The 26,649-nt window shown below is 35.8% G+C and overlaps 2 protein-coding genes across 2 annotated transcripts; both read left to right on the top strand.

Moving 5' to 3' along the window:
* Positions 1-1,687: 1,687 nt before the first annotated feature.
* LOC118034538 (uncharacterized) lies at positions 1,688-3,249 on the top strand. The gene is made up of 2 exons (XM_035039871.1): positions 1,688-2,647; positions 2,737-3,249. The coding sequence occupies exons 1-2, from the start codon at positions 1,688-1,690 to the stop codon at positions 3,247-3,249; spliced, it is 1,473 nt and encodes a 490-aa protein (XP_034895762.1).
* Positions 3,250-24,586: 21,337 nt separating this feature from the next.
* On the top strand, positions 24,587-26,424 carry LOC118034494 (S-adenosylmethionine decarboxylase proenzyme 4). The gene has a single exon (XM_035039806.2). The coding sequence runs from the start codon at positions 24,858-24,860 to the stop codon at positions 25,893-25,895; it is 1,038 nt and encodes a 345-aa protein (XP_034895697.1). The 5' UTR covers positions 24,587-24,857; the 3' UTR covers positions 25,896-26,424.
* The last annotated feature ends 225 nt before the right edge of the window (positions 26,425-26,649 follow it).

Here is a 26,649-nt window from a genome sequence, read left to right as displayed (position 1 = left end):
GATTTTTGTAAGTTCTTGTTGGAAAAGGTAACTGAAATATCTGCGACTAGATATATACACGAGGCAATTCACCGAAACAAAAAAAAAAAAAAAAAAAAACCGAAAAAAATATAAAGAGAGTCAAAGCTACGTTCACGGTTCATAGCTTTCCTAGCACTGGCGAAGCTTGAGAAAGAAAGAGAGCACTCTGATGATGCTTAACTTAATTCATAAACATCCACGCTATCTTGGTGTTAATATCTTGTTTTCTTCATCGAGTTCAGTCTTGGGAGTGACAAAGGTGAAGAATGAATTTTTGCTCCATGCCATTTTGAATCTACCTTGATTTGCATGGAAGCTATGGAGAGGTCTTTTGTCCCTGAAGATGGAGTCCAGTACCTCCTAGTTCGCCGTTTCATACATTCTCAGAAAACAAAACAAAAAAAAAAAAACAAGGTTTTTCAAAACAGCACCATATGTCTTCTTCTTCGCCTGGATGCACGAGGCGGGGGAAGAAAAAGACTTTCTCCCCCGCTTTTTCTCCTCTACATCTTTTTTCTAAACCTCAAAAAGATGCCGACACAACATTCCCACTTGCTTGCCACATGGTGGAAGAATGGAGGGGGCATATTCCTTGGGTGGTTGCATACAGTGGCGGAGCCACGTGGGGACAAAAGGGGGCAATTGCCCCCTTAACTTTTTTTTTTTTTTTTAAAAAAAATTAATATATTAGTTTAGGGAATTTACTGCAGGGAAGGAAGGAAAAAGGAAACTTGCATTGTTTATAATTAATGGTACCGGGCCTTCCAATTTAGTGTATATTTATAATATAATATAATAAATATAAACAACTCATTGCACAATTTTTTTCCTTTTCCCCTTTTGTTTCCATTGATGGTAACGGGCCTTCTAGCTTTAAAATATGTAATCCCTAGCTATCAAAGAGTTTTTTTTTTTTCCTTGCTTTTGCCATGTTGTTCTTTTCGTGAGTTGCTCTGTCGCTTTGTTCTTTTCATGAACTGTTGTTTTTTGCCTCTCTCATATGCAAATTTCTCATCAAGTATAGATAAGTAGTTAATCTTTTTTGCCTTTTGCTTTATATTTTAGGTAAATTTTTTTATTTTCTTTATTTATTTCATTGTTCAATTTTAATTTTATTCTTTTATAATTAGTTATTAAAAATATTAGGGTTTATGATAATTTATGGGTTTTGATATAAATATGTTCAAAATAAATGTTTAAATCTACTAATTTAATCAATTAAATATTTCTTTTCTTATTATAAAGGAATAAATTAATATTCATGCAAAACCACTATTCTTGACATCTCTTGCATTGGCAAAGTAGTTTATTGAAATTTAATATTTTCATGACTTGTTTGTAAGTAAAATATCAAGTAGAAAGTATGTTTTTCAAGAATTGTTTCTCTTACACATACACTAGGCATTGCTCCTCAATTAAATATCTAGAAATAATTAAGTATAATTTAATCAACATACTTATTATATGTATATAGATATGAATTGAAATAGGTTTTGATTTTGATGAATTGATGTGTATTTTGCTATGAATTTCATATGAAAGATTTAAAATTATTGTGTAACTTAACTGATTTTTATTTAACAGTGAATTATTATGTAGTTGTGTTAATTATTATGTAGACACTAATGATGATAAAAAAAATCCAGCAGGTTCATATTAAATTAACATGTCACTAGACAAATATTTCAAGCGTAAATCCCTTGAGGATGAAGAGTCAATCAAAGCTTCAAGTCATGTAACTCCATCAAGTTCAAAGAAAAGTCATATTGAAATCAACCCTGACACTCTCCTTGCTGACCCTTGCTTAAGAAGACCAATTTATGAATACCATATAAATGATAGGGATGCAATCCGAAGAGCTTATCTACAAAAAGGTCCTTGTCAACCTTCACACTGTGATTTTCCTCAAAAACAATTTGGGAATATATCAACACTACGACGCTTTAATTCAGCTTGGTTTAGTGCATATCCAAAATGGTTAGAGTACATCATAGCCAAAGATGCTACCTTTTGCTTGTATTGTTATTTCTTCAAGTCAAAAGGGGATGTTGATTCGTTTGTGGGTGATGGGTTTTCAAATTGGAAAAAGAAGGAAAGATTTGATCTTCATATTGGAAAGTCTAATAGTAGTCACAATGCAGCTCGAATAAAATGTGAAAATTTGATGAATGAAAAACAAAGTATCATGACTTTGTTATCTGAGCAGACAGTAAAGAGTCAAAGTGATTATCGAACTCGGTTGAATGCTTCAATAGAGTGTGCTCATTTTTTGTTGCACCAAGGACTTCCATTTCGTGGCCATGATGAATGTGAATGTTCAAGCAACCAAGGAAATTATCTAGAGCTCTTGCATTTTCTTTCCAGAAATAATGAAGCTATTAAAAGAGTTACTTTTAATGAAGCTTCTAGACATAACAAATTGACTTTTCCAGATATTCAAAAAGACATTACTCAAGTTGCTGCAGAGGAGATTACAAATGTGATTATCAAAGATCTAGGTAACTCATTATTTTCAATTTTAATTGACGAGTCACGTGACATATCAATCAAGGAACAAATGGCTGTTGTTGTACGATATGTAGACAACAATGGACATATAATTGAACGTTTTCTTGGCATTCAACATGTGCGAGATAAACTGCTAGTTAACTCAAGGCAGCTATTGAAGCTTTGTTTTCTAAACATGGGTTAAGCATATCAAGATTGCGTGGTCAGGGATATGATGGAGCAAGTAACATGCGAGGTGAATTCAATGGCTTGAAAGCACTTATTCTAAATAGCAATCCAAGTGCGTATTATGTACATTGTTTTGCTCATAGACTTCAATTGACTCTTGTGGCTGTTACAAAGAAGCATAATGAAGTTGGAGATGTCTTCAATTTTATTTCTAGCATTATAAACATAGTTGGAGCATCATGCAAAAGGATGGAGGTGATTAGAGAAAAACAATATGCTAGAATTATTGAAGGACTTAAAAATGGAGAAATTGCTAGTGGACGAGGCTTGAATCAAGAAACTTCTTTTAGAAGGTATGGTGACACCCGTTGGGGCTCCCACTATGTTACAATTATTCGTCTACTTGCAATGTTTTCATCAGTTCTTGACGTGCTTGAGATTATAAGGGAGGATGGGATGAACTCAGAACAGAGAACAGAAGCAGTCGTTTTAACAGATATTATGGAATCATTTAATTTTGTATTCACGCTTCATTGTTTGAGAAGGATATAAACAGTTACTAATGAGTTTTCACAAGCATTATAAAGAAAAGATCAAAACATAGAAAATGCTATGAGTTTATTGAAAACATCAAAGGAACGATTCAAAATGATGACAGAGAATTATTGGGAATCTTTACTAGAAGAAGTGTCATCTTTTTGCATCAAACATGATATTAATATTCTAAACATGGATGATGAGTACAAGCTTCGTGGGCGTTTAAGGCGAAAATCTCAAGGGATAACAAACCTACACCATTTCCGTTATGAATTGTTTAACAATATCATTGACATGCAACTTACTGAGTTGGATGATCGTTTTACTGAGACGAGTACAAAGTTACTTCTTTGTGTGGCATGTTTAAACCCAGGTGACTTTTTCTCTACTTTCAACAAAGAAAAGCTTCTTCGTCTTGCTCTTTTTTATCCCAGTGAATTCTCTATAGTGGACCTTATGGTACTTGGTGACCAACTTGATACGTATATTATTGATCTACGTGGTGATGATGAGTTCTCTGGTATTGAAGGTATTGCTAGTCTTGCAGAGAAAATGGTAAAAACAAAGAAGAATTTGATATTTCCATTAGTATATATGCTTATCAAATTATCATTACTTCTACCAGTTGCAACTGCTACAGTGGAGAGAGTTTTTTCTGCTATGCATATTGTCAAGAGTAGATTGCGGAATAGGATGGGAGATAAGTGGATGAATGATAGTTTGGTTGTATATATTGAGAAAGATATCTTCGATAAGATCGATAATGAAGCTATTATGAAGCGATTTCAAAATATGAAAACTCGAAGAGAACAATTATAATGTAAGTTTTTTCATTTTAAAAGTATTTTTAAATTAATTTTACTTGATATGAATTAGTATATATGCTTTGAATTGATTTCTAATGTACATCTATATAATTTAGTATTTGTTAATAATTTGCCCCCTCATTGAAAAAACTCTGGCTCCGCCACTGGTTGCATAGTGGCCATCCTTGCTTTTCTTTCCCTTGTTTTTCCTATAAATATAAGGGAAGAGAGCAAAAAAAAAAAAAAAAGACAAAGGAGAGGGCGGCAGAACAAAAGAGGGAAAGAGATAAGGAATGAAAAAAAAAAGAAGAAGAGAAAAACAAAGGAAGAAAAGAAAAGAAAAACATAGAGAAGCATAGGAGAGAAGAGAGAAAGATCGATGTCTGGAGTCACTACCATTTCACCACCAGGCTTCCCAGCCACTGCAAACGATAGCAAACAATCTCCTCCACTCGAGGTAATCTTCTCGTCCTCTTTTGTCCCCGTTTTGGTGTTCATTTTCATTTGCATGTAGAATGTGAGCAATTCTCGTTCTGCAGCAAATGAAATATAATTAGGTAGTTAGCGTGCAAAGCACAGTAACTACCTAATTATAATTCAATGGTTATTGTGCGCACAACACAGTAACCAGCTATCTATGGGCCGATTCTGGCCTAATTTTGTTTTGGGCCGATCTTGACCTAGTTTCTTTTGGGTTAGGTTCGACTCAATTTAATTTTTTTTTTCAAAAATGCTTTTAAAAAAAATTGTAATTTTTCTGTGTATTTTCTACTTTTTTTTTTTTACTTAATATTGGTCTGTATTTTACGTCGTAAAAATACAAATTTGGTATTAAAATACCAGGTTTTTGTCAACTTTAAAAAAATTAAAAAAAAAAAAATGTTTTTTTGTGCATACACCAAGTGTCTCAAAGCTAAAAAATCATAGTGTTTTTTTTTCATAAAAAAAAACAATGTTTTAGCATGCATGCCAGGTTTTAATAACTAGTTTATTAAAGTCAAGATAATATTGGCTAAAATTTCAAAAATAACAAAATTTTATTTTGTTTGTCTTTTAGTATTCGGGATACGACATTACACGTAAAACGTATTCTGAATATTCATTTTTTTTTTCCTGATATAGAATAGTTATGTTTTACCTGATAACATAAGAATCTCCTTACAAAGAAGGACTTTTCTTGACCCTTTAAAAGAACGAACAATTAGAAAACGTAACCAAAACCTTAGATTTTATCAAACAATAAAACAATACAGCTTACCTTAGGTAGAGCGTAGTTGGGGGTGTTAATACCTTCCCTTTACGCAACCAGTCTTCATACCCTATCTTTGAGACCAGTTAGGGTTTCTAGTGTCTAGAATACTAGATGGCGACTCCTATTCAAATTTTCCATTGATAAGAGACAATAATTCCTTTTCTCCCATACTTGCCAAATAGATTATACATTTTTCTTTAGAGTGGACAATCGCCGCGACGTCGCACACGTGTGATAAAATGGCGACTTCACTAGGGGACTAAGCATTGTTTTTGGCTGATAATTGTGTTTTGTCTGATACTCATGTTGTCTTATTTTTGTGTGTGTGTGTGTTTTTTTTAATTATTATTAATATGGAGTTCTTTTATTTATTTTCTTACACGCTTTAATTTCTGTACATATTTGTTCATGACATCACATGCTTTAATTTTTTGAAAAGCACTCACAAGCTTCTAAGTTAAGTGGGGAATTAGCAATTTTCCCCATGACTATTGATTAGGGTTCAGATGCGTGAAACATCCAACTTATATCTGAGTGTCTGCTTAGTAATGACGAGCATACCTGCCTTAGCTATTCTTTACAACACCCCCTATATTGCCTTTACAAAGGCTGTCACTAGGCAGATATGAGACTTGTTTTGAGACTCGGTAAAAAACCTACCTTTTGTCTCACACAATGAATAAAGCATGTTCATAAATTGTATGTGCCATCTTTATTTGCATAAGGGCAAACCCTTTATGAAGCATCTTAAATTTAAGACTTGTGGGTGACATAATGACCGTCACTCAAAAAGTTTTCATTATAGAGTTTGGGTAAAAATCAAGATTCTTGTTTCATCATACAAGAGTTACGACCATATGTCATCCTATGAAGGACGAGTTCATCATATAGAAAAATGTTTATACATTTATCATACATCACTTCAGGTTGAAATGTATTTACACTTACAAGCTGAAAGATAAAAAATGAAGTAAAAGCTCAGTTAGAGGCCCATTATCAAAATGAAATTGAGAGCATCAAAGGTGAAGTAGCTAGACTTACAAATATGCTCGAACAAGTGCTGAGCTCCAAGAATGGAAAAGGGATTTATGCACAACCATCTATAAGAGCACCAACAACTCACTTCCCCGCAACATCTTAGAACCTGGGGGCAACTTCAGTAACAGAGCAGCACTTTGTGCCTACAATCCCTATCCAGCCAACTTAAGCTCCTATGGATGGGCCTTCTGAAAATAGGTCTATCAGTTTCATAAACCTCGACAAGATATTCACCTTAGAAGAAAGATTGAGAGTAATTGAGGGAAATAATCTGATTCACCTGGTGATAGCGACTGAAGTTTGTTTGGTTCCATATATTGTGGTGCCGAAGGAGTTTATAGTGCAGAACTTCGTCAAGTATACTAGACTAGAATGCCCATACACGTATCTCCGGTCATACTATAAATAGATGGCTGAAATGATCCATAACGATAAGATGCTGATATTTTTTTTTCAAGATAGTCTCGCTAGATTTAGTTTAAGCTGGTATATAAGACTAGACAATATGAGGATCAAGGCATGGAAAGACATGGTAGATGCCTTTTTGAAGCATTATAAATTTAATCTGTGACAGAACCATCCTAATGGCTATGAAGAAGAAAAATCAAGAGTCTGTAAGGGTATATGTGCAAAGATGGCGAGATAAGGCAACATATGTTCAACCTCCACAAATAAATACAGAAATGGTGATATTGTATGCCACCACTTTTCAATGCCCTTATTATGAGCATTTGAGAAGAAGCTCAACTCAATATTTTCTTGAAGTTGTAAGGATTGTAGAAAGAATTGAACAAGCTATCAAAATGGGAAAGATTGAAGGTTTGACCATGGATTCTAGAACAATGAGGACAAACGAATTTGAAGATAACTTTTAATCGGGAAACCTTAATTGTGTGTTAGGTCTCGCTATAGCATCAACTACTTAAATGCCTTTGTCAGAGATCAACATACCTCTTCCACTTGAGTTTGTCTACCAATATCTGATAGACTCTGAAATTCTTACTCCAACTTTGTCAAAACCCATGCAACCACCATTTCCTAGGTTGTATGATCTAAACCAAAGATGCGATTATCATAACAGGGTCCTGGGCCATTCAATTGAAAACTGCAAACATTTCATGTATCAAGTCCGGAAGCTGGTAAGCAAGGGGCAAATTGAGTTTGTGAAGAGTGGCGGTACCTACCATATAGTTACCTCTGTCTTCAACAATAACCAGTAGTTTGCAAAATGCTGACAAAGGCGTAAACATTATGCAACTATCAAGAGAATGAGCATTTGTATTTTGCTGCGATATGCTTTCATATATCATTAATGCATCACATATGTTTAATGAATTATGCTTTATTCTTTGTCTTATTATTGTCTTGAAATCATGAGATGTTTTTCTTTTGGTATTTTGACAAAATATTTTGATCAAACTCCAACATGCGACGGTTAAAGTTAAGCAATTTTGAAGGATTAAAAGTGTTTTGATTGCAAAAATATTTCGTTGACATGATAAACAACATGAGATGACCAAGCAAATTTGGAGCTCACCACAAAATTAAACCACACATCATATAGCTAAGTTTTAGCAATATGTATAATGATATGTAGTGGATTCAGTAGTTATGGACTCATGAATTATGATTCTTATAAGTCCAAATTATTACATTGGATAAGGTCAAAATTTATCGGTTCTATGCGACCTTGCATGAAATGAGAAAAGGCCATCTTTATTATCCCTTCACTGTCTAAAGATTATATCCCTTATAATCCCCATTTGAGCCATAATAATTTTCTTTTCAAAAGAAACCATGAATAGGATCAAACCTCATACCGGGGGCAAATGAGAGATATTTTGAAGGCTAACAAAAAATTTCCAATGATTGAGAAAGGGCTAAAAGAAAAAAAAAAAAGACATAGACTAGGGGGCAGAAAATACTGATGCTGATCTTTCCTTACCACCTAGACAAAGCAGTGAAGATGGGTGCTAGAATTAATCATGTCACAGTTATTAGACACAACAAATGCCAAAAGTCAAACACCAGAAAGATACTAAGCTATAAGCATGACTTTTGGTATCCATGATAAAGCTTCTAATGTCATCAAATGATCAAAATTGGTCATTAATAAAAAAAAAGTTGGATTTGCATTATTACCCATGTTAAGAGAATTCTAATGAGGTTAACATGGGTATATGTCATTTCATTTACAAAGACAACGAAAAAAAATGAGTTGATGTTGATCCTAGGTCTTTGAACCCTCAAACACCTTTTGAGCCTGTGAATTTCCTTTCTTTCATAGCCATGAACCATAGTCTACATTACGTGCTTTTAAAAGCATTTTTTGATCAAGTAAGCAATTTGAACCAATAAATGGTGCTCTCAAAACTGGAAAAGTTTTTCTATAAGAGTCGTGGCTTCATGGATTAAGCTATTTGTTATTATGCATACTAATAAAAATTAATGCTAAAAAGGGAAACAATCTTTTTGATAAAGCCTCGAGTTTTGACTTTAGCATTTTGTATTCTTTTTGGACATATATAGAAAGTTGTCTCATCACAAACCATAAAAAAGGCACCCAAAATCAGAGTCTAAAATGGATACAAATAACCGTGAAAAAACCATTTTAAATCTTACAACGGGTCAATTTTTGTTTTTAAAATACATTACAATCAAAGGACTGTATATTTTAAAAAACATGTGTTGGGTCTTTGCCAAAAAAGCTTGATTTTTCAAAAAGATCTTTTTCAAACAAAGACATCTCTGATTTCATTTCAACAAACTAGACTTGAATAGACATGATCTTTAAAATTTGAGAGTTGATTCCAAAATAAGGAAGATTGTCAGACAAAGAAGAACAATGATTGAGTCTGCTAAATCCTTGACAGAAATGACATTGACACTTCTCATCACTCTTTGAAAAATGGAGCAGCCAGGGGCAATATAGTGGACCGTAAGAAGGAAAAAATAAGCAGTATTCAAATCAACTAGGAGGCAATGAAAGATGATTAATTGATGAATCAGTGAACTGAGGACAATGTGGGTTAAAGAAAGATAATCAATAAACGAGCACATTCAGATCATACTGGGGGCAATGTCGTTCAAAAACAGTCCATGCTTTAGTGAACCCAATCAGCAATTGAGAAACAAAGATGTACCTGAAGGACACTTTCATATCATTATCTTTTGAAACATGGCTATCGATTGATGAGGAAACACAAATAAATGTAATTGAATGGCTAAAAGATGTACACCACCAAGACTGGCTGTGGAACAATGCTGCACTTAAAGGACAATCTCATATTTTCATCCTTTGAAACATGGTTATCGACAGATGTTATCACACAACTACATTGAGCGAATGTTGGAAAAGGAGCCTACCACAAAGACTGATTGTGGGACCATTTGTTCTGAAGCCCAAAGGCACCCTTCACGGCATGAGTATGTGTGATAAAAGTAACATTATTAATGAGGCCGAGACATTTCTTTTCACATTCTGATTAGATGAGCTAAAGAGAATCTATTGAGAAGAACACTAAGCATACAACCATAAGCCTTTTACTACAAGCTATAAGATGCATGTTTGAGTGATTGGATAGTTTCCAAGAAGACTGAAGAGTATTGTTTCAACTAGGGGTAAGTCCATGACTGATTGGCAATCTAAAATGAGGTTAAACACTAGAAAACCTCTTGACGGGTATTGGCAAAACTTGTACAACCAATCAAAGGACAATTCTTGAGAGAATCTAGAAGATGGATCATTTTTTCAACTCCTTCATGATGAATCGAGTAACACCACACTTGGAGGCATGGTTAAGCTTGAGAAGCAATGAGAGTAATAATCGTCGTGGACAACCCAAGATGGGCATTACACTTACATTTGAGTGAAAGAAGAGCACACGAATGAGCTAGTACATTGAAAGAATAAAAAAACCTTTGAATAACAAACAAAGACACCTTGTGATGATGAAACATTGAAAAAGGGGGCCTATATTTCAAATCAGGTAAGGATACATGCATGTCATCTAATGTCAAAGCATTGGATATATTTTTGATTTGTTACAGGAAAAATCCTCAATGTAGTCCAGCAAGATTGGGGATAAAGAAAGAATCATTGAGTTGATGAATGACAAAGAATCATTGTTTTGACCCTAGAATGGGAGGAAGATGAGATAAGCCCTACAATTAGAAAAATCTCAAAGAAATGAGAAGATTAACCCTGCCATCAGGAAAAGTCTTCAGGTCAACCCTGTTATAAGAAAGTACTGAATTTTCAAACCCCGCGATTGGGAGTTACCAAGACAACCTTGCCACTAAAAATCCTTGCAATTAATAAGAAAAGTGAGAGGAACCCTACCATTAGGAAATTCCCAAAGAAAGTTCAAGCATTGTCATCAGGAAGAACAAGAAAAGCATGCCCTCATTGAAATGAGAAGAACAACCCTGTCATCAGAAAGAGTCTTTAGGTTAGCCCCACAATCGAGAATTATTAGGTCAAATCCTGCAATCAGGAAGTACCAAGTTTTCCAACTATGTCATTAAGCAAATCTAGTTAATTTCAGCCACCAGGAACCTTGCAATTAGAAAAAACCGAGGTCATTCGTAAAAAAAAAAAGAAAGAAAAGAAAAGAGAATGCATCAAGTAAAAAGCTTGATCAAATTTTATCATTGAGAAGAATCCTACCATTAGGAAATTCTCAAAAAAAAGAAAGAAGCAAGTTCAAACCCTGCCAATAGGAAAACACATAGGATTTTTTGGTTTTGATTAAAAGGGATTAGCGAAAAGAATCTTAGTTTAGCCTAACCACACAGGATTTTGGTTCTGATTAAAGAGGATTGGTGAAAAGAATCTCAGTTTATCCTAACCACATAATATGTTTGGTTCTGGTTAAAGGGGATGGCAAAAGGAATTTCAATTTAGCCCATCCACACAGGATTTTGGTTCTGGTTAAAAGGGATTGGCGAAAGGAATTTTAGTTTAGCCTAACCACACACAGGATTTTGGTTCTGGTTAAAGGAGATTGGCGAAAGGAATCTGACGTGTTTTGGTGCCAATTTCCATTTAAATGAAATGATGTGTTTTGGAAAAAACGATGTTGTTTCATACATTTAAAAAAAACAAAAGAAAAAGAATAAAAAATGGTGCCGTTTTGAACAGCACCATATGTCTTCTTCCCCTTGATGCACGAGGCAAGGGAAAAAGAAGACTTTCTCCCCTGTTTTTTCTCTCTCCCTCTATCTCTTAAACCTTAAAAAGACAGCGACATAACATCCTTACTTGCTTGCCATATGGTGGAAGAATGGAGGGGAAGTAACCCTTGCACGGTTCGGGGCGGTTACATAGTTGCCGCCCCTGCCTCTCTCCCCTTTTTTTTTCCTATAATAAATACAGGGGAAGAGAGCAAAAAAAAACAAAAGAGTGAGGAGAGGGCAGCAGAATACAAGAGGGAAGGAGCTGAAGATCGAAAGAAAAAAAAAAGAGAAAAACATAGGAAGAAAAGAAAATAAAAACACAAAGAAGCAAAGGAGAGAAGAGAGAAAGATCGTCGCCTGAAGCCACTGACATTTCACCACCGGGCTTCATGCCACAACCTTTACCACCGCAAGCCACCGCTTCTGCCACTGCAAGCCACCACAAACAACAACTAACAAGATCTTCACTAGCTTACTCGAGCAAACACTGAGAAATACCTCTAATGAAGGTCCTTGTTACCGACCGGTCACCTTTAATCAAGCTCCTACTACAGTTCAGCCTAAAAAAAGAATGAGTGAACATGGTCAAGAGCCTCCTACTACAGTTCAGCCTAAAGAAAGAATGAGTGAACATGGTCAAGAGCCTTAGCAAAATCCAACATTTGTGCAGTCAGCGACACTTGCACTAACCCCGACAGTCATGAAGGCATCTGTTAACGAGCCTCACAAGGCTAAGTCATCTAATATCATTAATCAAGCTAAGATAGATACGCTGGAAGCCAGACTCAAAGTCATTGAAGGGGTAAACTTATATGACCCGGTACGAGCAGTAGAGATGTGTTTGGTCCCAAACGTGGTTGTCCCAAAAAAATTTTGTGTTTTTAAGTTCATCAAATATAGTGGAACACAATGCCCCATAACTCATCTCAAGTCCTACTACAACAAAATGGCAGAGGTAGTACATGAAGAAAAACTACTAATGTATTTTTTTCAAGACAGCTTAAGTGGGGTAACTTTGAGTTGGTATATGAGATTAGACAACACAAAAATCCAGAGATGGAAAGATATGGTGAATGCTTTTGTCAAGCAATACAAGTACAATATGGACATCACTCCCAACAGAAACAACTTATCCAATCTAGAGAAAATGGACAAAGAAAGCATAAGGGAATATGCTCAAAGATGGCGGAAATCAGCTGCTCAAGTACATCCCTCACTTCTGGACAAAGAGATGGTCTATTTATTTGTCAACACACTTAAAGCACCATATTACGAACATGTGATGGGTAGTTCGGCCTAGCAATTAATTGATGTTGTGGTAATGTGTGAACGCATGGAGCAAGGTGTCAAGAGTGGTAGAATTTCTGCACCCACTGAGAAAAGAGGCTTCAAAAGAAAAGAGGTCCATCATGTTAAAGATGGCTATAGGGGTAGGAAAAACTCATCCCAAAACTACCACACTCCATCCCAAATTGCCAACATAAAAAAGCCTGAACCCCAAAAATTTTAAGCCAAAAGCCAAATTGAAAATTATCAAAGGGTTCAAGAACAACTACCTCCACTATCGCTACCCATGAATGAGATGTATTCAAAGCTATTGAGCATCGGGCAGATAGCTCTAGAACCGTTGACACCTATGTAACCATCTTATCCTAATTGGTATAAGCTAGAACTCAATTGTGAATACCATGCTGGTATTGTTGGGCATAGCATCCATACTTGTAATGCCTTCAAGAGAAAGCTTCTGGAATTAATCAAGGCCAGGTGGATATAATTGAAAGACACCACTAATATGAACATGAACCCGTTGCCTAATCCTGCTTGAAGCATATTAGGTTGGAATGTTTGGGGACCTGAAAAGCATAAATGGTCCAGCATAAGTGCGGAAATGATAGCATGAATTTTGAAGAACTCAAATTTTGACTGTGGTGTTGTTCTACCTTATCTTTGAGTTCTCTGCACATAACTTTTGAAATGGGGCTAGCTTAAGAGCAGATTCACCAATGAAGCTTGCCTTATTATTGCCTTTCGTTTAATGCTTTTGAACAAGACTTTCTCTGTCAATGAGCTTTCTAGTATAAGATCATGTGCTTTCTTGTGTTCATATCACACTTTTTTGTTGTTGTTATTACATGTAAATAACATTTTGAGCACAACTTTTGCTCACAAAACTACAACATGACGAATCCTTCGGAGTTCCTTTCTTGTAAAACCATACATAATCTCATATGATTTCAAGGATATTTTTTGGGATCTCCAAAGTGAGTACAAAAACAAAAAAGTGTTGATATTTGTCCAAAACAAATGCATTTTGAAAATTCAAGTGCTTCCTTAAATAGGTAAACATATACCTAGAAAACTTGAAAGAAAAAAAAGACAAAACAAAGACAAACAAAACCATGAGGTGACTCAACTTTTGAATGAATTAGGGTATGATTATAATCACACATAGGATTTGAATGAATAAATCATTTTGTATACGTGCATGAAAGCAAGGCTTACTGCCCATAAATGCATGCATTTGAGATGAAGAAAGGTCATCATTGATAATCCTTTCACGCGGCTGAAATATATCATTTGCAATCCTATTTTGAGCTTGGTAATGTTTTTTTAGAAATAACCTTGATTAGGATCACACCCCACACTGAGGGGCAAGTGCGAAAAAAAAAAAAAACTTAATGATCAAAGTTGCCCACGCAAAGTTGGGGAATGATAAAGAAGATCCAAAAGAGTAGAACTTCTTATAAAAACAATTGAGGTGATTATGCTCAACCAAACAAAATGAAGAAAACAAAGAGAAAGAACCCAAACCTGACACTAGGGGGCAAGATAAACCATTTTGGAAAGAAATTCAAAATAAAAAAGGTCAAAAAATAAGCACAAGTGATCCTTAGTCTTAAAATCTTTTAAACACCTTTTGAGCATGCAAAATATCCTTTTCTTCGTAACTAATAGCCAAAGCCTACATTACGTACCTGATAAAGCCCTTTTTTATCAAAGGCAAGCAATCTGGATTAGTGGGCAATGCTTTCTCATGCGTGTCAAATCATTATTCATGCAAATAAAATAAAGCTTTTGAACTGATTTGGTTCTCAATAACCCTCAAATTGAACTTTAAACCTTTTATAACCAATCAGATGTCACTTCATCTTTAACCCAAAAGCAAAATAAAAGCTTTCATCACTTCAAGAAACCTATCCATAGGAATCACTTGAATTTTTTATAACAAGTTTATTTTGAACTAATGTCAAAATGATTCATGTGGTTGGAATAGGTTGGAAGTTCTAAAATTTTTGTATGAAAACACTTCCCTATACAAAAATACCCAAACTTACATATCCTTACCTTAAAATAAACCCGGATTGAACACTTGGGGGGCATGATCAAGCTAGGGGGCAATAAAAAACACATGGTAGGGCTGGTTTCATGATTTCTTTTCTAAGAAAAATGTCGGGCAAAATTGGCAACCCTTGAGATAAAAGATGAAGGAAAAAGATGTATGATGGCATCAAACCCTTCCTAGAGGTCAATATCATAAGTTGTGACTCGAGTAAGCAAGAGTGAAAAGGCCATCAAAGTTTACTATCAACATTCCACTTTTTAGAAAAGAAAGACACCATGGAGAAATGGGGGTCTATATTTCTCAGGTAAGTATACATACATATCAATCATAATGCATTTGCTTTCAACGTTGATAGATCAGTGTTTCACCATTAACTTTTTAGTAGTGTGTTTTTCTAACCCTACCTTCTTTTGAGTGTGCCTTTGAGCCCTTACACCTTCTTTTTTTTAGTGTGCCTTTGAGCATTCAATTCCTTTTGATTGCGCCTTTGAGCCCTCACCACTTGGGTAGTGTGTTTTCTAACCCTACCTCCTTTTGAGTGGGCCTTTGTACCCTCACCTCCTTTTGAGTGCGCCTTTGAGCCCTCACTTCTTGTGTAGTACGTTTTCTAACCCTACCTCCTTTCGAGTGCGCTTTTGAGCCTTCTCCATCCATTTTTAGGGTAGGTCATCCATTACAATTCGACCAATTCTTCATGTTTTTATTTGAGTAGGTCACCCTTTACAATGAGACCATTCCTTCACTTAGAAAGGTCACCCATTACAATACGACCACTCTTTTATTTTCCACTTGGGTAGGTCACCTATTATAATTCGACCAATTCTCCATGTTTTTTTTATCTAGGTAGGTCACCTATTTTTTTATCTGGGTAGGTCACTCATTACAATGAGACCATTCCTTCACTTGGGCAGGTCACCCATTATAATACGACCACTCTTCCTTTTTCTATTTTTGGGCAGGTCACCCATTACAATTCGATCATTCTTCATGTTTTTATCTGGGTAGGTCACCCATTACAATGAGACCATTCCTCCACTTAGGTGGGTCATCCATTACAACATAACCACTCTTTCTTTTTTCCATTAAGTAGGTCACCCATTAGAATTTGACCATTCTTCATGTTTTATCTGGGTAGGTCACCCATTATAATGAAACCATTCCTTCACCTATTACAATAAGACCACCCTTTCTTTTTCTACTTGGGCAGGTCACCTATGAAAATAGATCAGGGTAAACATGAGCGTGTGGGCTGGTCGCCTCTAAAAATAGACCACTTTAAGTATGTATGGGTAGGTTGCCTGTGAAAATAGACAATCTTTTTTCAAAAAACAAAGGGGTTGAACACACAAGATTTTTGGTTCTGGTTAGAGGGGATTGACGAAAGGAATCTCAGTCTATCCTAACCACCAGTAGGATTTTGATTCTGGTTAGAGGGGATTGGTGAAAGAAATCTCAGTTTATCCTAACCACACAAAGGATTTTGGTTTTGGTTATAGGAGATTGGCAAAAGGAATCCTAGTTTATCCTAACCACACAAGATTTTTAGGTTCTAGTTAGAGGGGATTGATGAAAGGAATCTCAGTCTATCCTAACCGCGCGTAGTATTTGGGTTCTGGTTAAAGGGGATTGGTGAAAGGAATCTCAGTTTAGCCCAATCACACACAGGACTTTGGGTCTGGTCGAAGTTTCAAGTCAACCAAATTTTGAAAAGAGCAGTTTTGTTTATCTTTACAAAACTTATTATGCAAAATATTTGCTTCGTAAGCATTATAAAGAGGGAGGCAACTGTCATAACCTATTTTTGGGTTATTCCTCAATTCACATTTTTTCTCTCTTCAAGAATATAAAATACATAAAAAAAATCAAAAACATATTATCAAAAAATATAACAGTGAAAAGAGGATGCCAGAACACTCAACAAATTATTAAAAAGTGGTTCAGGAAGTTAAAAAATACAAAGATTAAAATTTGACAGTATTTTATTGACCGGTGAGAGGCCTATTGACTAAGAAAATTCAAATTGAGGAAGAAAAGTCCAAAATCAAATGTTTATGGACTCAATTAAATTTTATTGAAGGTTTAATTGAATTTATAAAGGGTTTGATTGAAAGAAAAATTGATTTTGAAGTTAATTTGGGCTTTAATTAGAAGAAATTAAAGTTCTAGGGTCAAATTATAATTTTTAAGAGTTAATTTAATCAAATTAGGGGCTTAATTGCATAAATATTGAAGTTTGATGGCCAATTAGGAACTTAATTGAAGACATCCGAAACCAAGGACCAAATTGAAAAAGGTGCGTAAATAGAGGGATTGTAATTAAAACCAGATCAGGGACCAAATTAAAGAAATTAGAAGTTTATTGCTTAATTAAGGGTCAAATTGCACTAATTCAAGAGCAAGGACCAAAGTGAAAAAGGTGGCCAACTTCAGGGCTGCTGTTTGATTTTTGGTAGGGATGCAATTGCATTAATTTTTAAATCAAAATTGCAATTTAGGACTTGATTGAACAAATTGCAAATTGAGGACCAATATGAACTCTGACACGTTTTTGCCGTCTTTTTCTTTTAAATGAAATGACGTGTTTTGTCCAAAATGGCGTCGTTTCATACATTGTTCATTTAAAGAAGAAGAAGAATAAGTTTGAAACGGTTCCATTTTGAACGGCACCATATGTCTTTTTCTTCCCCTAGACACGTAGAGAACATGGGAAGAAGAGGACTTTTCTCCCCTGTTTCTCATCGCCTTCTCTTCCCTTAAAGACTTAAAAAGACGCCGACTATAGCCACTTGCATAGACTTTGACCCATGGCCTACCACGGGGTTGTGAAAAAATAGAAGGGACATGCCCTTTGTCGGTTGTTTTAGGGTGGCTGCACAGTGGCTGCCCCTGCCTCTTTCCCCCCCATGAAAATTATGTTTCTTCGATACATTATAAGTTAAAGCTCTGGAGAACCACAACTGTAAAGCTCTGGAGAACCACAACTGTATCAACTCATCAATCAAGGGTCGAAGACAAACATCTATATTTTGGCCTGGACCTAATAGTTCGGGCATGATCATAGATAAAAACATGAACTCTAGCCTCATACACATCTTCAGTAACAAGTTATAAACCCTGAATATAATTAGCTAATAAGAATAAGGAGCAACAAATGACCCGAATGGATTGAATCTGTTTATACATAATCCAAGATGCATGTTCCTTGATTCAGCTGAAAAATGAGGATGCACACTGTTAAAGCGTTTCCATGCTTTACCGTCAGAAAGATGCATCATGACTCCATCCACCGCATCTTGTGATTAGTGTCATATCTTGTGCTCAGTAGTCTTTGATGACATGAATAACCTCTACAGTCTAGGTGTGATTAGGATGTATCTAAGTTTTTTATATGCTACAAGAGTCTTTTCCCTGCCAGTTCTGGGTTTATAATGGAAATGCCCACATGTCTTGCACTCGGTCAACTCAATATTTTCAAGGTAGTATAGCATACAGAAGTTTGGACATATGTTAATTTTCTAGAATCCTAGACCGAGGGGTTTCATCATGGACTTTATAGTATATAAGTTCAACTTGTTCCCTTTAGGTAAAATGCTTCTCGTCCATTTGACATTTTTATCATAATCGCCTCACTCAACCCATAATCCAACTTGATGGTAAACACCTGTGCAAAAGCCTATAATTTACTGTGATTTGTGAAACCATCCCATAATGGTTCATTAGAATCTTTCAAGAGATTAAAAACAAAAATAGCCACGTCTGCATTAGATTCTTTATCTACAATTGGAGATTGACTGGTATGACCCTGATTCATTCTCATCACATCGATAACCATAGTCCCATAAGGATCAACTCCATGGATGCTGCTAACACTAAAAGTTAACTCAACCATCCTTTTTATCATGGTCTCGTGAAGAACAAATGGTTCTCCATGTGCATACCAACACAGGTATTCATTCATTCATGAACCATTTGTGTAGAAGATGCATCGTTACAACATCCGGATCGAAAGACTTTTTATTTTTAGATCTCTTGCACGGACACCTAATACTGCATCCACTAATATTTCTTGGATTAGATGTTGCATAATTAATAAAACCTTGAATCCTATTACAATAATCCATCATCCGCAATTCTTAAGGTGAATCTTTATACATCCATGAACGATCATTCATGACTTCTATCAAACCTATATCAAATAATGATGACAACATGTATTAATTAACTACGTTAACTAAATAAATTTGCTAAAATATTGGTTTAGCAAAAAGATTACCCAACCTACTTTAATATTTCTCTTAATTCATTATCAATTATCTATGTACATATAAATTTGTACACATTTATAGAAATTACAACTCGCCAATGATATTGACAAATATAAAATGGACTCATTAAACAAGCCATTATTTATTTCTTCACAACATATCTAAGTCAGTAATTCAACATAAGTTTCAATAATTTACAAAAAATATAATTTTACAAAATCTAAAACAAACCATAACATGTACAACATCATAAATCTATACAACATGTTTGTTTGAGAAAAAAACAATAAAACAAGTAAACACTCAAATAAAAAACATATACTACAAAAATATGCAATAAAAAAAGTAACATTAAAATTGTGTTCAAATTTTAAAAAATGGTAGATTTGCTTACTTAAAATGAAAAATCCGTAATAAAATTTCAATCAGAACACGAATACTATCAAACAGAGTGTTATTGTTACTGGAAACGTTGCGGAAAGATGAGTTGTGGTGAGATGAGGGGGGTGTAGGGGGCGCTAAGGGCTGTTGCAGAGAGGTTTTTGAAGGAAGAAAGAGAAATAAGGGAGAGGGTCAGGTCATATATTAAATATTACTGACAGAATTATTTCATCTATCAATCTATCGGCAATTTTGTCTGTATAAATGACACGTCACTATATGACTTGCCAGTTTGAATCCAACTATAATTCCGTCGGTAACGATATTCGTAAAAACTTACATTTCATCAAACTGTTCGGTTTTTTTTAATTCCTTCTATTTTGACTGGGATTCCCTTTGTATATACTGACAATGTATTTTTGTCGGTAAATACCGATAAATTTAGCAATTGAAAAAATTCAGTCAGTAAAGGTCACTACAAAATACCGACAAAAAAAATATATCGGTGATTTTTTTTGTATTTATAGATTTTCTGGTAGTGAATATGGATGGATTTTTTTTTTTTTTAATCTAAAGCTACTAATACAAATTTTTCATCTTATTTTTTCTGTCAGTAAACCGCGGTAAAATATATTTTATGCAACGTTTCTTTTATATTTTTCTAATTGTTTTGAAAATGTAATTCAACGTATACGCGACATCAAGCAAGACGAAATCTTCAACTATATATTTTGGTTTGATTTAAGTAGCAAAGATTTCAGAAATATTAATCAATTGGAAACGACCTGACATATCGTATGACACCATTCATTCCTGGCATGACCTCAAGCATCCATCAATCGAAAAAGGCCTTGGTGTGTGTGTGTGTGTGTGTGTGTGTGTGTGTGTGTGTGTATATATATATATATATATAGCTTGTTTGAGAGTGACATCCCATGAAAACGAATGCAAAGCTCTCAAGCCTCTTGGGCACTAACGTCCAATTAGGAATTGGTGGTGGGGCTTAACACATTTTTATAAAAAGAAATATGTGTACGCATGGTACAGTAGCACTCACAGGCTAGCTTATTAGTGCTCGGGAAGCAAAATAACGCACACCACTGAAACCAGCCCAAGAATCCGTGGCATCAAATTGCCACATGTGTGCTAAATATGCGCATGCAAACATTGTATGGCGGCTAAAGGCAACTTATTTCCAGCCCCAGCAACTTGAATTGTCGCCCTATCTTGGACCCCGTGGGGACTCCGTGTCCAGAGAGATGAATGGAGCCCTAGATCTACAATGGACATTGCGAGCAAGGAGTTAGGGCACACAATAGATGATGTGTAGTTGTGTGGGTCCGGCCACGGTGGTTGTCGGGGCACATAGAACTGATGAGTGGGACCCTTCAAGGGTTAGGGTTGCATGATTTGGGTGGGGAGGATGCTAGGGATAAAATGTTAGACAGACATGAGTGGGGTCCGAAATTTAGTATTAGTCTTTGAAAAGAGAAAATCTCCAAATCCTTTTGGCTGGCTAGCTAGCTAGCTAGCTCTCCAAAAAACAAAATTCATCCTAAGAAAGAAGGAAGATTTTGGTAACACCTTTTGATGTAAAAAGGTGGGATTTTGTTGAAGAAGAGTTGTGTTTGAGACTTTTTAAGTAAGATTTGATTCAACATACGATATTATAGATGGAGGTGGCTGCCCATTTTTGTAGAGAGAGAGAGAGAGATGGGCATTGAAAAGCATAAAAAAGAGAGATTTACAAGATGTGTTATGTTTGTGTAGTAGAAGAGTGTATTTGTGATGTAGAAGATAGTGTCTGGGTTTGGTGGGTGCGCGTGCAGCACAAGATGTGGGATTGTGTCATAATGGAGGCTGCCAGCCACACCTCCCATAATAAGATTATTCCCGACGCATACCTCATGAATCATTCCCTGCCCTTAAAACTGCAAAATTTGATTCTAAACTCACCATTTTGCATCATTGCCTTCCACTCTTTCTTGTATACAGCTAGCTTGCTCTACCTATCGATTTCCCATTTCCCTTGTACCACCTGCTAACTCATGTCATCAACCTTTTGTTCAAGCATTCATCATGATTCCTATATAGAGCTACACCACACATATTCTACTAATTATGTGCTTATCTACCTATCCATCCCCTACTTGTCTTAGAGGAACCTTCCTTCCTTCCTTCTGTGGAGTTTATTATGGTGTATTATTATTATTTTAGTATTAATCTTGTATGCAAAGTCTTAAATTATAAGCCAAGAAGAGTAGGAAATTGTTGAGGAAGGTTGCCAAAGTCAATTAATAACCCTCCGGAAGCCTACCGAGCACTAATAACCCTTCTTATTATTATTATTATTATTTTCTCTTATAAATAGTAGAGGGACACAATTATTAGAAGAATTTGAAGAATTCAAGGACGAATGCTAAAGGTAAAAGCCATCCTAAGATGTATAAAATTAAAACTCACACATATATGTGGGCGTGATCATTAATTTTATGTAAAGAACGGATTATATGAAATATAAAGGTAAAGAAAGAAATGTTGTGAAAAATCTTGACATTTAAATGATGGTTTTAGCTTTAATTAATGAACTTTCCAAACTCAAAAGTTAAAGACTCTAGAGTTAATGACTCTTTTTAGGCTTGTCTCTAATGGTGCGGTTGACTATATTCTCAATCAGCTGGTTCTTAGTTTCCAGAGAGGAAACTTTTTAACCCTTTTATGATTAAGGAGCTGTATTTTTACTTTCTTTGCTTCATAAGGTTTTAAATTCAAAGCCAACATCTAGAGAAATCCATCCCTTTAATATACTAAATTAATATGAAAGATGCATATTTAGAATTATTTGAGAAAATAATATATTGACGGATAAGATAAAATATATCTAATTACCTCCTAATTATAAAATAATTAAAAGGGAGGGAACTCCTTCAGTTTTGAAATGTGAAGGGTTAAGGGAATGTGCATTGAGAAATGATGCCTAAGATGAAATTGCATGGAGAATAAAAATGATGCAAGGTCAGTGCCTTTCAAATTCACGTACGGGGGCCTCCCCCAATTCAAGGGTATTCTCATTATTTATTTGCCACGCCTGATTCCTCTTTGTTTTTTCCTTCTTTTTATCTTTCATTTTGCAAGCTTTTTGTGTTGTGCATAATTATTATTTTTACCGTAAAATATTGATGATATTTGGCACGTCTATTGCTTCTCCTCCTCCTCCTCCTTTTCCTTTTCTTTTTGTAAATTAACACCCCTTTCTCCTCCAGGAGTTGGTGCTATTCTTAGAATTACGAAGAAATTCCTTTGTTTTTTTCCTTGTTCACAGGTAACATGGAGTTGAGATCTTGAAAATTCAAAAGGCTATGCTTTTGAATATTATTGATTGTTGCTATGTTCTTACAAACCAATGGGTTATTTACAATGCCATCACTTGGATTAAAGGAAAAATGTTATGTGATCTTGACGCTTGCAAACTGAATTCAATGATATTTCAAATACATGCAATAAGTGTTCTTTGATCATGTTTTTAGAGAGAAGAATTATTTTCTGGAATATTTTGCCAAGCAATTAGGAGTTCTTAGAAAAGTTAACTTAATAAATTTTCTGATTTTTCTGAGTTTTTTTTTTTGTACTCTTTTAACCGTTAATCCATGTTTTCAATGACAATAACAATTGATTAATTAATATATCTCTCGTTATTAAAAATACAAAACACCTCCTTGTTCTATTTTTCAAGGACAGTGGTCTCTGCAACGACTAGCAAGGAAGCAAGGTTGTTTTCATGTCAAGATCATGTTGCTAAAAATCAAGATGTTGGAGTGACGTACTGTACTAGAGCTCAAATAACAACAGCTCTCAAGTTATTGCTTGACACCTAGTTTGTGTTTTCTTGTGTTCTTGTTTGTATTTGTTTGTCTCTGTTTTGGTCAGTTGTCTTTCACTAGCTGAGAGTGGAGAGCTGAGACCGCAGAACACTTGGAACTTTTTTCATTGCAAAATACTTAAGCTCAGTAGCAGTACAGAGCTTACAAGTTTTAACTTTTTAAATTGCAAGATGCTAATAATTGTTGTCATGCAATAAAAAAACATGGAGTCCTGTCTATAATTATGTCTGTTATGTTCTATACAAGTGTCTTGATCTTGAATGACTTGAGACACAGTGATTTTTCATTGTGAATGTTGCATTTTGACCTGGTCCCATTAATCAAAAAATCCTTTTGAATGCATGACCAATTAATTTGATTTGATGATGCACTATTCCCATTTCCCAGTAATTTGAACCAATGCTTATAAATATAATGCCTCTCAAAATTACAATAATTATAAAAATTAACAAAAAAGACTCCAATTATTCAGTCCTATATTAGTCCTATATGATTTCAATCAATGGGGCTAAGACTACTGAATGGTCCCTCCTCTTGCCAGAGAAACGAATCATGAACATGGAAGGATTGTTTGCATGATCATAAGCACTGCTACTCCTGTCGTCCCTCCCGCTACCGAGTTCCCCAACATCCTTGAATGAGCATAATAAGCATTTTCCTGACACCCTACACAGGGAAACCAATCGGATAGCCCTGCTAATAAGTTGGCCTGATCCGGATTCGATCATCGGCATCGCTTGTTTGATGTAGATAATTTCATGATTTGAGCAATATCTATGAGCTTGGACCAGGATCTTAATGGTGTTCATTAGGAAAAAAAAGAAAAAAGAAAAATGGTTTGGTTGAGCTACAAAACTGAGAGAAAAAAGAGGACTGAGAGAATATATTATGTAAACAGTGACTTCTTGCTCGAACTGATGACACTGGAGAGAGCTAGGCAGAGACAGACAACAGAGCCTGATGAGTTGAGTAGTGACAATTGACAAAGAAGCAAAGAAAGGAAATAAAATGCATGCGCGTGGGCATAAAATCCATTCCCCTGTTCTTGTCGTCTGTGATGATAAAATCAAAATCAAATTATTAGAAAGATTTATTTCTTTGGAATAATATTAGTATTCTTTTTTTTCCCCGCATACTATTAATATTTTTAGGAAACCATATCATCATCTTATTCACTTCATTATGCCTGCAATCATGATTCTTGGTTGCCTCACCCGCATGCCCCCCTTCTCTCCTTCACTCTCTGTCATCTTCCTCTAGCTAACCCCACTCTCTCTATTTCCTTTTCACCCACCTATAAATCCCATACTCACCCCTCCTCTCTCTCTCACCCTGTACTCCCTCACACCACCCAAAACTCTCTCTCTCTCTAGCTATTGCAGTATACACCTCTTCCTTTCATCAATTCCCTCTCCTTCTAGCTACCTACCTTCTTTTTGATATTATTCGTCTGTGTTGTTCCAATACTTCATAATATCAATGGCTATGTCTGGATTTGAAGGGTATGAGAAGAGGTTGGAGCTTCATTTCTTCGGTGATGACCCTGCGATGTTGGGCAACAATCTGGGTCTAAGGCTTCTTGATTTTGAGTCATTAGAACAAGTGTTAAATGCCGTGCAATGCACTGTAGTATCTGCTGTGGCTAACCGATATTTTGATGCCTACGTGTTATCAGAATCAAGCCTCTTTGTGTACCCCACCAAGATCATCATCAAGACATGTGGGACCACCCAGCTCCTCAAATCTATCCGTCCATTAATACACTATGCTTGCAATCTTGGCCTATCTTTGTGCTCTTGTAGGTACACAAGAGGTACGTTTATCTTCCCTAAAGCACAACCTTCCCCTCACACCAGCTTCAAAGAAGAGGTTATCTGCCTTGAAGACACCCTCCCTAACAATCTTTGCTATAGAAAAGCCTCTGTCATGCCTTCTAAAACCACCACTAATGCCTGGCATGTCTTCACTGCTAGTGATGAATCTCACATAATCCCCAACGATCATGATATTTACACTGTTGAGGTATGCATGACTGATCTTGACCGTGTTTTGGCTCGTAAATTTTTTCTACCTCCTGGTGGGGGCAACAAAAGTGGTGACATAGCTGGCAAAGAAATGACAAAAATTACTGGCATAGGTGATATCAATCCAAGAGCAATGATTTGTGATTTTGCGTTTGACCCTTGTGGATACTCCATGAATGGGATTCATAATGATCGCTACTCTACCATCCATGTCACCCCAGAAGATGGCTTTAGCTATGCAAGCTTTGAGTGTGTGGGCTCCATCTTCGATGATGATGATATTGAACATCTTGTCGGGACTTTGAGGAAGGCAGTGCAAGTTTTCCGGCCAGCTACCCTTTCGGTGTCGACTACCTGTGCAAGTCACGAGGTATGGCCACGTGTCACCCATGCCCTCGAGCCACTTGGTTTGAAATGCCGGAGTTGCGCTGCCGATGAGTTTCCAGCAGCCGGAAGCATCGTGTTTCAAACGTTCACAGCCCGCCGGAAATAGCTCCTCCAAGAAATGGTGCTGGTGTCACGTAGATAAGCTATATTGGGGTAAGGGGTCGGTTAAAGGGGAGATCTAGGGTTTAGAGGGAGGGTTTTAGTTGAAAATCTTAGGGTTGGTTATGGATGCATGGTGATGATATGGAGAGATGTGATTGGTTGATGGAGGGTTGTGGGCTTTGCCTTGTGTAGAGAAAGATAGACAAAGGTGGGGATGGAGGGTTTAATTAGAGACGAGAGGATGATGTGGAGACATGAAGAAGAGGGGTGAGAATTTGGGTTCTATCATGATAATGCACCCCACTTAGGCTTGTCACGCCTAAGGTTTTTGAGCTTGCGTTGTGTAGTGGGGGGTGCAAAGAAAAGTGTTTTCAGGTTTATATATGGAAATTTCTCTTTCTCTTATTTTCTTCAAGTATTTATTTATTTATTTATTTCTTGAAGTATTTCTCTTTACTAAAGAACAAATTATCAACACTCTTGTATGAGTCAAGTCTTATATATTCCCATCAATTGATACATGTTAATTCCGACTTTTGATGCACGTAATTGTTTAACTAACAAGAGCAAGTGATCATTGGTGTTGGGCAAGAAAAATAAAGAAAATAAAATCCAAATGAAAGAACAAAACCACAAGAAGGTGATTTGCATGGGAACATGAAGATATTGTGAGTGAATTTAGGTTTAGCTACGATGATTATGTTGATGAGTTGCATCTGGCGTGGAAGTCACCATACCTCAACATGATGCAATCTAAC

This window comes from Populus alba, chromosome 10, assembly GCF_005239225.2.
Source record: "Populus alba chromosome 10, ASM523922v2, whole genome shotgun sequence".
In the NCBI taxonomy this organism is placed as follows: Eukaryota; Viridiplantae; Streptophyta; class Magnoliopsida; order Malpighiales; family Salicaceae; genus Populus; species Populus alba.
This window is presented reverse-complemented; position numbering and strand designations above follow the sequence as displayed.

What these genes read in the sequence shown, in the direction of transcription:
- LOC118034494 (XM_035039806.2), top strand. Translation starts at nt 24,858, where the DNA reads ATGGCTATGTCTGGATTTGAAGGGTATGAGAAGAGGTTGGAGCTTCAT.
- LOC118034538 (XM_035039871.1), top strand. Translation starts at nt 1,688, where the DNA reads ATGTCACTAGACAAATATTTCAAGCGTAAATCCCTTGAGGATGAAGAG. An exon ending in GTTTTCTTGGCATTCAACAT is followed by an intron (nt 2,648 to 2,736) that starts GTGCGAGATAAA and finishes TTGCGTGGTCAG; the next exon opens with GGATATGATGGAGCAAGTAA.